Below are 16,264 nucleotides of genomic sequence, written 5' to 3'. Positions count from 1 at the left end.
CTCATAAGTTATGTTATTATGTTTATGACTGAATACCTATTAGAACTGGAATGATCTAGAATGATCTAGATCTGGAATGATTGTTATGCTAACAATAAAATATGAAGTGGGCAGTGAAGCATATTTTTTACTTAACTGTCAGAATGAAGTTGATTTCTTTTACTCTCATTAGGTCAAATCAAGAATTAATATTCAAGGAAACCAAAGCTAAATTGAAATTTTGAAATAAGTATTCTGCAAAACCTCTTGAACCTCTAGACTCTCAAAGCTTAATAATTTGGTGCAAACTAACTTCAAAGATCCTACACCCTTTTTGTCAAATAAAATACAAATGTTTTCATCAAAATAATTGTAAATTTAAGCAATAATTACTTGATATGAAGGATCAAGATGAATCTTTCAAGGTGGTTAGAAAATCAAACATTATAAAACTCTATTTTAAGAGCAACTAAGATCGAATGGAATTTAGTTGTCAATGGGTTAGAAATATTTCAACAGTAAGGTAAACATTAAACTCCTACTGGACTTGTTCCAGTAACCATTCTTTCTTTTGCTGTGCGCAATTACTAAACATTACATTGAATAGCGAGCACCAAACAATGATTCCTGTACCTTAAACATTAATATTTACAAAATGTCAAGTCTTATCTTTGCAGTATAAGTATTTGTCTACATTTACAAAGATGTCTTAAACAGTAAACTCAGGAGAACTATGAAAGCTTGTTGATCATTGGTGAGATTCATATAATTTTTCATGTGAAGTTAATCAGTAATGCAGTGAAATATGCAGTCAGATCATTTATTTAACAGCATAGTACATTGAAAAGTTAAGAGATAACTTATAATTCTAATGTATCACTCTAATCGAACTAACTCCAGTTCGTATTAACCCATTAAAACTACTGAATAAAGGCCATAGAATTTCATTTTAATCCAATTATTTGCAATAACACTTGCCTTTAATATACTGAAACAATTTCCCAATGTTTCTAGTTTACGCTAACTAGGTAAAACAAAAAAACATTTATAACCAATTCTTCCAATACAGCATATTATACCATAGAGTAATATTAAAATTTAACACTAAATATAATTTACTTTTCAGTGGAAAATTGTTCTTAATCATTCCCAAAACTGAGGCAGAAGACAAGACTTTAATGCGGTGACAGAATGATTGGCAAAGGTCTACTCCGCATTAAAGTAATTACCACATGCAGTTGAGTAATGTGGGAAAAAATTCTTCACCACTTTTCCAAGTTCTAAAACTCAAGGGATTAAAGGCAAAAGACAAGAGTGGTGATTATCTCTGTAGCTTTACTTGGTATAGACAGAAAGAGAGAATGCAATATGGAGAATGACATAAACAAATAGAAAAAACTGAAGAAACCTCTTTCCTCATTTTAAAGTTTAGAATCTAAGCTGACTTATTTTGAAAAAGAATGACCAGTTCAACTTATGGAGGCAAAGCTCTGAGAGAAACAGATACAAAAGGATAGTTAAAAAGAGAGAAGATGCAAACAGTTTGAAGATTAGGAACCCACCAAGGGTAGAGGGTGTGAGAATGAATGTGAATCAAGGAGCAAATAATCCAAAGTTGAATAGAGATATTCAAAGACAAAGAATTGGGTATAGTTTTGGCAGTGAGGGACAGTAAAACATGAAAAATTGGAGCAAAAAAGTGTAGATGATGAAAATCCAAAACAAAGGAGAAAATACAGCAATTGCTCCACTCACTTTCTGTCAGTGGGAGTTACAGAGACTCAAGTTATACCAGTCTCTTTGGTCCAATCCTTCAAACATTCCTCATGAAAACAGTTCTTCCATTATGTTGGTGATTGTATTGTACTGTTACCTGCTCAAGAAATTCAAATGTTTCATCACCTTAGCAAATAACCCAGACCAAAAACATTCAGTTAGGATGTTCACCTTGCAGTACACATCCAAGAGTGGACTATCACTTCAATTCTCATTCCATCTGCCTATTTTTCTTCTTTTCTTAGTTTCTACCTATCACCTACCACTCCCTCACCCCTCCCTCTCACTTCTATATACTACCTATCTTCCCTCTACAGTCTCAGTCCTGATACAAGCCCTTGGACTGAAAGGCTGACAATCTCTTTGCCTCCACAGATGATGCACAACTACTGAGTTTTTTTCCAGCAGTTTATACATTTGCTCTTCCGACATCACTAGTTGTTTGTATCTCACTTCACTTGTGTTTTTTTAACCATTAGTCTACTGTCCCTTGCCATCAATACCCAAATTTCTCAGGAACCTTTGTTTCTTATTTTGCATATTCCATTCATTACTTACAATGGGCATTCTATATTGTAGAAAACAAACTTAGTTTGAGTGATCACTTTACAGAACATGTCCAAAGGTGACATTGAGCATCCGATCACCTATCATTTTAATTCTCACTCCAGTCGCAATGTGTGACTTCTTTGTCTTCAGCCTTCTACATTATTCCAATAATTCCCAATATAAGCTTGAAGAATATCATCTCATCTCTGTCTAGTTACGTTGCAATCCTCAGGACTCAATACTGAATTCAATCATTTCAGGTAACTCATGTTTTTTTTTAAATTAGGGCTGTTTATTCCCCTCCACAGATGCTGCCTGGCATGCTGATTTCCTCCAATATTGTATATGTGTGTTGTTCTAGTGTTTACATTTCTCTGGAAATGCTGCTGGATATTTTAACTTCAATTTTCTCTTTTGTTTCTTTACCTTTATCAGCTGCTATATAAATTAATGATTACTTCGGCAACTTTTGTCTGTTGCCAATTACACCCTCTGTTTTCTTCACCTTCAGCCTTCTGCATCATAAAATACATTTATTTTCTCACTTTTCTAATGAAGAATTATTCTCCTGAAATCTTGATGATGTTTCTCTCTCCATGGATGCTGCCTGACTTGGTGAATATTTACAGCATTTTCTATATTTTATTAAGAGGTAAGTAGAAATAGCTAAAGGATTTGTTTAAAAGTTTAAAGTTTGAGTTCAAGAGCTGTGCAGTAATGTTATGGCTATATAAGACCTTGGCCAGACCCCATTTGGAGTATTGTGTTCAGTTCTGATCACCTCATTACAGGAAGGATGTGGATATAGACAGAGTTCAGAGGAGATTTACAAAGATGTTGCCTGGATTGGGAAGCATGCCTTATGAGAATAGGTTGAGTGAACTTGGCCTTTTCTCCTTGGAGCGATGGAAGATGAGAGGTGACCTGACAGAGGTGTATATGATGATGAGAGGTATTGATTGTATGGATTGAAAGAGGCTTTTTCCCAGGGCTGAAATGGCTAATACGAGGGGACACAGTTTTAAGCTGCTTGGAAGTAGGTATTGAGGGGATGTCAGGATGCCTGTTTTTCACACAGAGAGTGGTGGGTGCTGGTGATGGTGGTGAAGGGGGATATAATAGGGTTTTTTAAGAGACTCTTAGATAGGTACATGGAACTTAGAAAAATAGAGAGCTATACGGTAGGGTAATTCTAGGCAGTTTCTAGAGTAAATTACATTGTCGTCACAACATTGTGGCCTAAAGGGGCTGTAATGTGCTATAGATTTCTATGTTCTATGATTGAAACAACGCAGTTCTGAAAAGAAGGGCAGGAGAGCATCTGAGGGCCATAACTTGCTTCTGCTGTCAGTCACTGCAGGCACTTCATTCTCAACATTACCTCATATCATCTGTCAACTCCCTCCCAAAGGGAAAGACCAACTTGAAGAAGGGATGAGTGAGGACAAAGATATAACAACAATAAGACTGATTGAACCATGAATATCTGCATGAGATATGGAACATTTAGTCAAGAGGAAGAAAGAAACACACTTAAGGTATAAAAAGGGATCAGAGAGGGCTGAAGAGAGTTGCAGGGTAGTCAGGAAAGACCTTAAGAATTGAGTAAGGAGACAGAAGGGGATATGAGAAGGCCTTGGCAAGAGGGATTAAGGAAAACCCCAACGCCTTCTACACATACATGAAGAACAGGAGGACGACTAGAATGAGAGCAGGACTGATCAGAGAAAAAGAGTTGGACAAGGTAGAGGAGCTCCTTAATGAATACTTTGCTTCAGTATTCACCAGTGAGAGGGACCTTGGTGAATGTGAGGGCAATGTAAAGTTGGGTGATATGCTGGAACATATCAACCCTAAGAAAGAGGGTGTGCTAGGTTTTTTGAAAAGTATTGCGATAGGTTGAGTCCCAGTGCCAGATGGGATGTTTCCCAAATTACTATGGAAAGTGAGTGAAGAGATTGTTGCACCTTTAGTGATGATCTTTGCATTCTCACTGGCCACAGGAGTAGTATGAGGAGACTGGAGGTGACAAATGTTCAAGAAAGGTAACAGACATAATCCTTGGAATTATGGAACAGTGAGATTTACAGTATATCAGTGGTGGGAAAAGTATTGGAGAGAATTCTTAGACACAGGATTTACAGCCATTTGGAGAAGCATAGTCTGTTTTGTGCGGGGCAGTCATGTTTCACAGGCCTGATTGATTTTTTTGAGGAAGTAAATCGATGACTGTAAAGCAGTGGACATGGTATATTATGAAAGGCGTTTTACAAGGTTCCCATGATAGGCTCATTCAGAAAGTCAAGAGGCATGGGATCCAGGGAAACAAGGCTGAATGGATTCAGAATCAGCATGCCCACAGAAGACAGAGGGTGTAGCAAATTCTGCCTGGAGGTTGATGATCAGTGACAGCACAGATGTGTTCTGGGACTCCTGCTCTCCGTGAGTTTTATAAATTACTTGGACAAGGAAGAGGAAGGATGCATTAGTAAGTTTGCAGATGATATGAAGATTGGTGGGGTTGTGGAAGATTGTAATTCATTACAACAGGACATTGTTATGCAGAGGCCATAATGCCATAAGACATAGGAGCAAAATTAGGCTATTCAGGCCATTGGCTCTGCTCTGCCAATCCAACATGGCTAATTTATTATCCCTTTTCAACCTCATTCTCTTGCCTTCTTCCTGTAATCTTTGTTGCCCTGACTATTTAATAACCAATCAACCTCCATTTTAAATGTACTTCAAATTGCCATCTGTGGCAATGAATTCCACAGATTCACCACCCTCTGGCACCTCCTCTTCTCTGTTCTAAATGGATGTCCCTCTACTCTGAACCAGTGCACTCTGGTCCTAGACTCCTTCACTATAGGAAACATTCTCTCCACATCCACTCTATCTAGCTGAGCTGAGAGGTGGCAGATGAAGTTCAATTCAGGGAAGTGTGAAGTGATACAATTTGGAAAGTCAACTTGAATGCAGTGTTCGGAGTTAATGGCAGGATTCTTAGCAGTGTAGAGGAGCAGAGGGATCTAGGAGTGTGTGTCTACAGAAGTTGCCAAGCATGCTGATAGTGTGGTTAAGAAGGTGTATAGTATACGAGTATTAGCATTCATTATTCAGCGGATTGAGTTCAAGAGCTTTGAGATAATGTTGCAGCTCTATAAAACTCTAGTTACTTCACACTTGTAAGTATTGTATTCAGTTCTGGACACCTCATTATAGAAATGGTGTGGAATTTTTAGAGAGGGTGGAGTGGAGATTTACTAGGATTCTGCCTAGATTAGAGAGCTCGTCTTATGAAGACAGGTTGACTGAGTTATGACGAACGAGGATGGGAGCTGACTTAATAAAGGTATATAAGATATATAAGATGATAAAATGCATAGATAGTGAATAACAAGAGACCTTTATTCCAGGGCAGTAATGGCTAATTCAAGGGGACATGATTTTAAGGTGATTGGAGAAAAGTGTGGGGGGGGGGGGTGGGAATGTCAGAGGTAGGTTTTTTTTACCCACAACATGAAATCCGCTCTCAGGGGGTAGTAGTGAAGGCACGTACATTAGGGACATATAAGAAACTCTCAGATAGGCACATGGATGAAAGAAAAATGGAAGGCCATATGGAAGAGAGCGGTTAGATTCATCTCAGAGTAGTTTAAAAGTTTGACACAATATCATGGGCCAAAGGGCCTATACTGTGCTGTAGTGTTCTATGCTAACTGTTCTATGAAAGAAAGGAACTGAAGAGGAGGGGAACCCAGAATGAAATAGCACAGCCAAGTAAGAATATGACCATGGGATAGTTTTACCCAGTGTCATAATATGGGGTGCAGCAAGCAAGAAAAGTTTCAAGTGAATAAACATGTGATATCTAATTCTAAAAAGAGATAACTGAAGTCAATATGTTTAGCTTTAGTTCTGGGTCTCTTTTATTTTTAAATTCTAAATGACACTTTGCAGTCCATAATCAATATGTGTCAAGTTATTGGCTTGTTCCATTTACTATTTCCTTTCAAAATAATATAGATGTTATATTTTAACCATTTATATCCTTCCAAAATAATATAGAAGTTAAAAGTGAATTAAATCTTAATGTAATTGCACATAAGAATCCAAAGAAAATATTGTTTTCTTGTGGATTATATTCAGAGATTAGTTAATAAAGCAAGCTGGAGAAAAATGTTGCCAGTGGGTTCTGTAAGAAACATGAATCAATTTTTAAAATAATTATTACTAAACCGACCAGCCTTGTGCACAAATATTCCAAGCCCTACACTGGGAGTGAACATTTAAAGAGTAAAAAAGTCACTTTTGAAAAAGTTAAACCATGGAGTTTGGTTTATATATAAACATATCTTGCAAGGCAACAAATAAGATACATTTTAAATAAGAAACTTGACATTAATGGCAACAGGAAAAGTTATAAAACTGACAATTACGAGTTTTTCTAATCAAACTTAGTATTCATTTGAAAAGGTAAGTTCAAGACTACACTGAACAAAATTACATCATTCCCATATAGAATACCAATGACTTCTTGACTATAATACTCTTTTATTATTTTTCTAGTAAATTGTCTTTTGTAACTTATATTCACAAACCCATCCTTTTCAGATTCAGAGCTCATTCTGCATTATCTCAAGGGCATAAGATAACATGGTTCTGGATGTATTGATTCCATGATATGAGCTTACAAATTAGAAAAGCCTGCAAATTTAAAAACCAAAACTAAAACAGCAGATTCTGGAACTGTGAACAATCAGGCTGTCAGATGGCACCTTAACCCTCAATTTGCACAATAAATATGAGAAATATTTCTACAGGGGAACTGGTTCTTGTGGAAGTGTACCATGCCACTTCAAGAGAGAGGAGAGAGAGAGAGAGAGAGGAGAGAGAGAGAGGAGAGAGAGGAGAGAGAGGAGAGAGGAGAGAGAGAGGAGAGAGAGAGGAGAGAGAGAGGAGAGAGAGAGAGAGAGAGAGAGAGAGAGAGAGAGAGAGAGAGAGAGAGAGAAGGAAAGAAAGAAAGAAAGAGAGAAAAGAGAAACATAAGAAATAGGAGCAAGAGTAGGCCATCTGGCCTATCAAGCCTGAGCCACTACTCATTAAGATAATAGTGGATCTGACTGCGGACTCAGCTCCATCTATGTACCTTTTCCCCATAATCTTTAATTTTCCTGTTATGCAAAAATCTATCTAACTGTGCCTTAACTATATTTAATGAGGTAACCTCTACTGATTCCCTAGGCAGAGAATTCCATAGATTCACTACTCTCTGGGAAAAGCTGTTTCTCCTCTTCTCCATCCTAAATCTACTCCCCTGAATCTTCAGGCTATGTCCCCGAGTTCTAGACTCACTTACAAGTGGAAACAACTTTTCTGCCTCTCTGTTATCTACCCCTTTCATAATTTTATATGTTCCTATAACAAGCAAGTTATATTCTGGTGAGTATAGCCCCAGATGACTCCATCTCTTCTCATAGGCTAATCATGTCATCTCCAGAATCAGCCTAGTGAACCCCTTCTGGACCATCTCCAAAGACAGTATATCTTTCCTTAAGTAGGGAGATGAGAATTGCATGCAATAATCCAGGTGCGACCTCCCCAGTACCCTGTACAGTTGCAGCATAACCTCCCTGCTCTTAAATTCAATCCCTCTATCAATGAAGGCCAACATTCTACTTACCTTTTTAATAACCTGTTGCATCTGCAAACCAGCCTTTTGGAATTTAGGTGAAAGCATTCCCAAGTTCCTATGCACAACAACATGTTGTAATATTTCACCATTTAGATCATAAGCTGATCTTCTATTTTCCCTTCTAAGTGACAACCTTGTATTTACCAATGTTGTACCAAACCCTTACCCACTCACTTAATCCACACCATCTGCATGAATTGCTTTTTCACTCAACTTAGTGTCATCAGCAAACTTAGATATGCTGCAGTTGGTCTGCTGTTCCAAGTCGTTAATCTATATTGTGAATAATTTATCCCAACTCTCAGAACTGGTCCTCTATATATGCTACTACATTACTCCAAATTCCATGCATCCTTATCTTACTGACACGTCTCTTATGTGGCACCTTAAGGAACATCTTCTGGAAATACAAGTACACAATATCCACCTATTCCCTTCAGTCCACTGTCTCGTTATATCTCAGACTTCCACCAGTAAGTTTGTGAAACAGTATTGCCCTTCATGAATTCATAAACACAAGAGATTCTGCAGATGCTGGAATTCCAGATCCTGATGAAGGCTCTCAATACAAAATGCCGACTCTTTCCATCGATAATGCCTAAACTTAGACCATAAGACCATAAGATACAGCAGCAGGCAAGGGACTATCATCAGAATGCCATGTGCCTGTAACTGCAGCCTTACACCTTACAGGCATATGAACAGAATGTCCATCAGTGAGTTGTCTTGTCTCCCAAAACAAGGACAATCATCCCATTTTGACAAGACTTGCCTTTCCAGAAGCCTGCACAATGGAATGCTGTCAGCAAAGTGCCCACTGACTGACAGCTCAGCAACAGGCCATCCTTTCAGGTTTAAGTGCTCAGTGCATGTTAGGAGAGCAGATCGAGCAGTTCCAAAGCTGTCTTGAGCTGTGCACTAATATCAGTGAAGGCTTACTTTAATGACAACTAAAGCAAGATCATAATGTTGTGTGTTCCTGGTGACCATTGTGAGAGCGTTAGGGTCCATCTTACATCAGGTAGGGATAGGCCTGAAATGTCCATCCACAGTAATCAACACCATTGGGAGCACACTCAATGCTGGGAGACACTCGGGGGATCAAAAGCAGGAGGGCTTGATCCACTTTTGTGACAGCATGATCTCACAGAGGAATGACTGCTAACATAAGATCATAAGATATAGGGGTAGAAGTAGGCCATTCGGTCTATCGAGTGTGCTCCACCATTCAATCATGGGCTGATCCAATTCTTCCAGTCATCCCTGCTCCCCTGCTTTCTCCCTATACCTTTTGATGCCCTGGCTAATCAAGAACCTATCTATCTCTGCCTTAAATGCACCCAATGAGTTGGCCTCCACAGCGCTCGTGGCAAAAAATTCCACAGATTTACCATCCTCTGACTAAAGTAATTTCTCCGCACCTCAGTTCTAAATGGACATCCTTCAATCCCGAAGTCGTGCCCTCTTGTCCCAGAATCCCCTACCATGGGAAATAACTTTGCCATATCTAATCTGTTCAGGCCTTTTAACATCCGGAATGTTTCTATGAGATCCCTCCTCATTCTCCTGAACTCCAGGGAACACAGCCCAAGAGCTGCCAGACATTCTTCATACAATAACCTTTTCATTCCTGGAGCCATTCTCATGAATCTTCTCTGAACCCTCTCAAATGTCAGTATATCCTTTCTAAAATAAGGAGACAAAAACTGCACACAATTCTCCAGGTGTGATCTCACGAGTGCCTTATAGTGCCTCAATATCACATCCCTGCTCTTATATTCTATACCTCTAGAAATGATTGCCAACATTGCATTCACCTTCTTCACAACTGACAACCTGGAGGTTAACCTTTAGGATATCGTGCACAAGAACTCTCAAGTCCGTTTGCATCTTTGCATTTTGAATTCTCTCCCCATCTAAATAATAGTCTGCCGATTTATTTCTTCCACCAAAGTGCAGGACCATACATTTTCCAACATTCTATTTCATTTGCCACTTCTTTGCCTATTTCCCTAAACTATCTAAGTCTCTCTGCAGACTCTCTGTTTCCTCAACACTACCCACTCCTCCACCTATCTTTGTATTATCAGCAAATTTAGCCACAAATCCATTAATATCATAGTCCAAATCATTGATATACATCGTAAAACGCAAAGGTCCCAACACTGACCCCTGTGGAACTCCACTGGTAACCGGCGGCCAGCCAGAATAGGATCCCTTTATTCTCACTCTCGGTTTTCTGCTGGCCAGTCAATGCTCCACCCATGCTAGTAACTTCCCCGTAATTCCATGGGCTCTTATCTTGCTATGCAGCCTCATGTGTGACACCTTGTCAAAGGCCTTCTGAAAATCCAAGTACACCACGTCTACTGCATCTCCTTTGTTTACCCTGCTTATAATTTTCTCAAAGACTTGCAGTAAGTTTGTCAGGCAGGATTTCCTTTCAGGAAACCATGCTGGTTTTGGCCTATCTTGTCGTGTGCCTCCAGGTACTCTGTAATCTCATCTCTAACAATCGATTCCAACAACTTCCCAACCACTGATGACAGGCTAACAGGCCTATACTTTCCTTTCTGCTGCTTCCCCCCCTTCTTAAATAGTGGCGTAACATCTGCAATTTTCCAGTCATCTGGTACAATGCCAGAATTTATCGATTCTTGAAAGATCATCCTTAATACCTCTGCAATCTCTTGAGCTACTTCCTTCAGAACCTGAGAGTGCATTCCATCAGGTCCAGAAGATTTATCCACCCTCAGACCATTAAGCTTCTTGCATCTTCTCAGTCATAATTTTCACTGCACAAACTTCAGTTCCCCGACACTCTTGAATGTCCGGTATACTGCAGACATCTTCCACTGTGAAGACTGATGCAAAATATGCATTCAGTTCCTCTGCCATCTCTGCATCTCTCATTACAATATCTCCTGCATCATTTTGTATTGGTCCTATATCTACCCTCGACTTTTTTACCCTTTATATACTTGAAAAAGCTTTTAGTATCTTCTTTGTTATTAGTCATCAGCTTGCTCTCATAATTCATCCTTTCCTTCCTAATGACGTTCTTATTTTCCACCTTCAAGTTTTTAAAAGCTCCGCAATCTCTATCTTCCCACTAGTTTTGGCTTCCTTGAATGCCCTCTCTTTTGCTTTTACTTTGGCTCTGACTTCACTTGTCAGCTACGGTAGTGTCCTTCTCCCCTTTGAAAATTTCTTCTTATTTGTAATATATCTGTCTTGCACTTCCCTCATTTTTTGCAGAAACTCCAGCCATTACTGTTCTGCTGTCTTTCCTGCAAATGTCCCTTTCCAGTCAACTTCGGCCAGTTCCCTCTCATGCCATTGTAATTTCCTTTATTCCACTGAAATACCAATACATTAGATTTTATTTTTTCCCTCTCAAATTTTAATCTGAACTCAATCATATTGTGATCACCGTTCCCTAAGAGTTCCTTAACTTTAAGCTCTCTTACCACCTCTGGATCATTGCACAACACCCAATCCAGCACAGCTGATCCCCTATGGGCTCAACAACTAGCTGTTCTAAAAAGCCATCCCTTAGACATTCTACAAATCCTCTCTCTTGAGGTCCAGTATCAACCTGGTTTTCCCAATCCAGTTTCATGTTGAGATCCCCAACGATTATCATGACATTACCTTTCTGACACACTTTTTCTATCTCCTGCTGTAATTTGTAATCCACATCCTGGCTGCTGTTTGGAGGCCTGTATACAACTGCCATTAGGGTCCTTTACCCTTGTCATTTCTTAACTCAATCCATAGAGACTCTACACTTTCCAATCTTATTTCATCTCTTTCCAATTATTTAATATTATTTCTTCTACACAGAACTTCATTGAATCCATACTATGTCTGCCTGATGGGAACACCTCTATCCAGATACCTTGTTAATTCTTCCTTAATGATAGCTTCAAACATTTTTCCAACCACAGATGTTAAGCTAACTGTACTATAGTTGCCTGTATTTTGCCTACATCCTTTCTTAAACAGCGGTGTGACATTTGGTTATCTTCCAACCCTCTGGGGCCAGCCCAAAGTCCAGAGAATTTTGATAAAGTATGACAAAAGCAACTGTTATAACTTTAGCCTTTTTTTTAGTACTTTGGGATGCACCGCATCAGCATCAGAGGATTTGTCTACCCTTAGGTCCACTAGGTTGCCTATCACTATCTTTTAGTGACAGTGATTGCACTGAGGTTCTCACCTTCCATCACATCTACAACATCTCTTTTTGGTATGGTAGATGTGTCCTTCATTATGAAGACCGACACAAAGTAATCATTCAAGACCTTAGCCATCACATATAACCCAATATAAATTTCCCTTTCTCATCTTCCAAGGGACCTATGTTTACATTAGCCCCCTTTTCCACAATATATAATTATAAACATTTTTATTGTTTGCTTTTATATTTTGTGATCAAAAAGCTTTAGCTTGTATTATTCACTCAAATAACTCAAACTCAAACATTAGATGAAATGTTAAGGATGGTATTTTGAAGAGTAATATTTTTGCAAAAAAAAGATTAAAAACCCTCTTTGGGCATCTGTTATTAAGCACTTTAATCAAACACTGCTCTCAAATTTCAAATTCATTCTACTGCCAGGATTGCCTGCAGTCAATAGATCAGTGAATGTCAGCAGTCCATGTATTCCTTTCAGTGTTAAAACCCAGTGAGACACTTGCTATAATTTTAGATATAATGTATGCTACCATGGTATGTTTTAGCAGTAATCAGCATTTTCAAATATTAATTGTTTTTTTTTGCCTTGTTGCCATGAACCACCTCAGTTGACACTCAGCAGTTAAATTAATAATAATAATAATAATAACATCTGCTGAAGTGTATGGATCCAGTTAAATCTCTTGCTGTTGTTTGCCAAACAAAGTCAAGAATTTCCTCCAAGCAAAGAATGCTTTCAGCAATTAGCCATTCCAAGGTGCTATTCAGAGGGAGCAGCACTATAGAAAATCAGTCAAGTCACTGGTTCTAAAAATGATAATTAGGGAACCAAGGTGAAAATAGGTAGAATCCAGAGTCTGCCAAAACCTAAGTTAGAAAAAGATACTCAACTTCCATGGAGATTCCGGAAAAATTTGGGTGGGAACCTACTGTTTCCAGAATTCAGATGACATCCAAGTTTCATTTACTTTGGCAAAAATATTCAGATTAGCATTAATGCCAGAGGAATGCTTCATAAATTCATTGCTTGGTTTTCAGACTAATGCTTTCAGTATACAACATCGATCTCATGTAAAATTACCTGCTTGCTGCAATGGTAGAATCTCATCAGTAAGCTATAAAGCTTGCAAAATGAAACCGGTACAGCCAATGAATTTTCATTCATCAACAGGATGCCAGGCATTCTCTCTCAAGAAGGCGATTTGCTGTAGAAGTGAACACAAGCAGAAAAAAATTCCTCCTGTGTACATTTCTTATGAACACACGTCATTCTTTGTTTTAGGAAGCACATCTCAACAGAATAGAGTTTCTTCACCATATATTACTGTAAAATAATGGAGTAAGTATTATGTGGCCATTGAATTACAAATGAGAATTTTCTGAGCATACTTAATGGTATAAAGCACAATTTGTCCATTTAGTATGAGTGGAACTCTGCACACCTGGAGGAAGGAGATAATTCAGGTGCAGCAGTTTTTGAAGGGCTCTTGTCTTCTCTTAAAGCATTCTCTTAATATAGCAGAGTTCTCAAAACATTGTGGCATTGTCTCCTTGTTGAAGCAGGTATTTCTGTATTCACTGTTTGATTTCTTTGTGTATCTTATAGTCTCTGTAAGTGGAAGCACTTTTTGGTACCTACTCTCTCAAAACCTTAATTTTAAACCATAGTTATAAAGAAATCTATTATGCCAATAATCAACTTTCTTTTTCAGGAAAACAGAGTCTGTTCTTTCCTTTCTGATTGATATATGCTCTTGGTACTGGTGTTGTCAGTGTTATGTTTACTTTTATTCTGTCCACTTAAACTTAAACGTCACCTCCTAAATTCCAGAAGCAGTGGTTTCTCATCCAAATTTTTCAGGAATATCCATGGAAATTGAGTAGCTTTTCCTAACTGGAATTTTGGCAGAGTCTGGATTCAGCACTTGGTCCCCAATGATTATCTTTTTAACATTATTCAATGGTCACTTTGACCACATTCAGTTAATAATGTGCAATTTCATATATTGTACTGCATAATGACACTTCTTTAGCTAAGAAACAGAGTAGGAAATACTTTTCAAATCTCCCAACGCAAGCTACAGTTAATGGATATGATACTTCGTTCCACAATGACATGACAGACATATACAAATGACTGTTGTAGCCTCTCGTGCCCTTAAAATATTGAAGATAGAAATTAAGTACTTGCAATTTTTAGTGCCTTTCAAAACCTCAGGACATTCAAAGGTGATTTAGAGCCACTAGAATAGTAAGGCCAAACTCTTTTCGATTCTTCATGGAGATCAAGATTTGTAGCAGCTTTCTGCTGCCTCTCTCTTCTAGTCTAGTTCCAAAGCCAATTTTCAGGTGAAGTTTATGAAATGCAACATTTTGTCACTTTTGCTTAATTCCCCTAGCAGCCATATTTCAAAGTACAGTATATTGACTGCAATGAATGCAGACATTCCATGAGCATTATTACATAGAGTTCAGTATCATTAGTCACAGGCTGGCCATGCAGCCATGTTTATCCATACCTCTTCCTTTCAAGGGCAAATAGATGGTCGTTATCTATCAGATTTTCATGATTTTTTTTAACTAAGTTACTGCTTTCTGGATTCTTCAGTCACTACATCAACAATCAGTCTCCGGCAAGCCCTCAAACTGAAACACTGAGTGACATGAACAACATCTCCACCTTATCTTGCACATACCACAATGATATCATATCGGAGCACATTTTAGGCCCGAAAGTGCTGTCAAAGAAAGGCATTTCAAAAATTCATTCTCAAAAAGTTTCTTGGAAATGAAGGTACATCTGATCCTGCCAAATGTTAATCAGATTCATAGAAACTCACAGAGAAGTTTGAGAACAGATAGTTCAAAACAGACCTCCTCTGCATTGCCGATCCAAGAAATTCAATTACATCACTTTGATGTATGGGATATATTAATGAAAAGCATATGCACTATCAGAAGAAATTAAATGTGAATCAAGCAATGCACAGAAATGCCAATTCTGCCATGCGGAATCACCTTCTAATCACTGACCATGGGCTTTTCAGCATTTTTCCTTGTTTTAACAAGGTAGCAAAATAATAATAATGTACCAAATTGGTCTGAGTTTCATTATCAAAGTAATACGATCACATTTTGTTATGAACAACAGTGGATGATTTTTGACCTAAATATCATTTTTAATCCTTACATGAGATTGTTAAATTTCAAAACAATGCAGTATCTTATCAGGCATATTTACCTGGACAGTGTTCTAGTTTTGTTAAGTGCTTTGCTAATCATAAAAGAGGGTGCCGACTGTCGTCTCTGGGCCAAACTCTTCATTTTCTGCGTAAGGAGAAGAAAGTTAACAATGAATAATGGAAGTCAACTACTGTATATCAATTTATCCTCCACTAGGAAACTTAACAGGTTTCATACTCTAATCAGATTAGCAATTTTACCAATAGCAATCTTAGCAGCTTTGTTTTAGCATGGGTACCCCAAGACAATCTGGAGATACCAGTATGTCAGAGATTTTATTCATTTTTATGCCAGCATCAGATGCTCAGAAATCCAGAAGGGGTTGGCTGTCACCCAGTGAACAGTGTTCCAAAGAAACCTATACAGAACAGGTGTAAGAGTTGAAAAGCATATTTCAAAATTCCTGTGTCCAAAATCTTTAAGGCATTGAGAATAACTTGACAATTTTTCAGTGTAATCTAGCAGCACAGCTGTGGTTAATTACACACTGCAAGGACAGCTTGGTCATCCAACTACCTCACAGGAAATACTACTATCTGCCAACTTTCAAACTTTCAAACCTTGTGCAAATTACCTTGGCTATTCATTGGCTTCTGCCTATATGTATAATAAATATAATAGTTCATAAACTATTGCATTGGTACAAGACAGGATGCTTTCCTGAACAGATGAACACCTTTTATTTAAAACAATTTCATCACGGTAATATAATCTGAGCCAGGTCATTAAGGTGTTTCCGCTGTTATTTAAAGGTAAGAAGAACATGCTGGAACTGGCAGACCACAGTCTGTGTGGATTGGTGATAACATATCTTCTTC

The 16,264-nt window shown here is 38.2% G+C and overlaps 1 protein-coding gene across 5 annotated transcripts in view; it reads right to left on the bottom strand.

Annotated features, from left to right (window-relative positions):
- Positions 1–16,264, bottom strand: part of LOC132391285 (rho GTPase-activating protein 20-like) — a 406,086-nt gene that overhangs the window by 374,933 nt on the left and 14,889 nt on the right. For 4 of the 5 annotated variants that reach the window (XM_059964247.1, XM_059964246.1, XM_059964248.1 and 1 more), the window contains exon 2: positions 15,445–15,530. In XM_059964247.1, the coding sequence (XP_059820230.1) occupies positions 15,445–15,530 (86 nt within the window). Of the gene's footprint in view, positions 1–13,284; positions 13,409–15,444; positions 15,531–16,264 lie in introns of those variants that run through there. The other variant, XM_059964250.1, reaches the window with a different exon arrangement.

This window comes from Hypanus sabinus, chromosome 3, assembly GCF_030144855.1.
Source record: "Hypanus sabinus isolate sHypSab1 chromosome 3, sHypSab1.hap1, whole genome shotgun sequence".
In the NCBI taxonomy this organism is placed as follows: domain Eukaryota; kingdom Metazoa; phylum Chordata; class Chondrichthyes; order Myliobatiformes; family Dasyatidae; genus Hypanus; species Hypanus sabinus.
The sequence above is the reverse complement of the archived record's forward strand: the minus strand, read 5'-3'. Positions and strand labels throughout refer to the sequence as shown.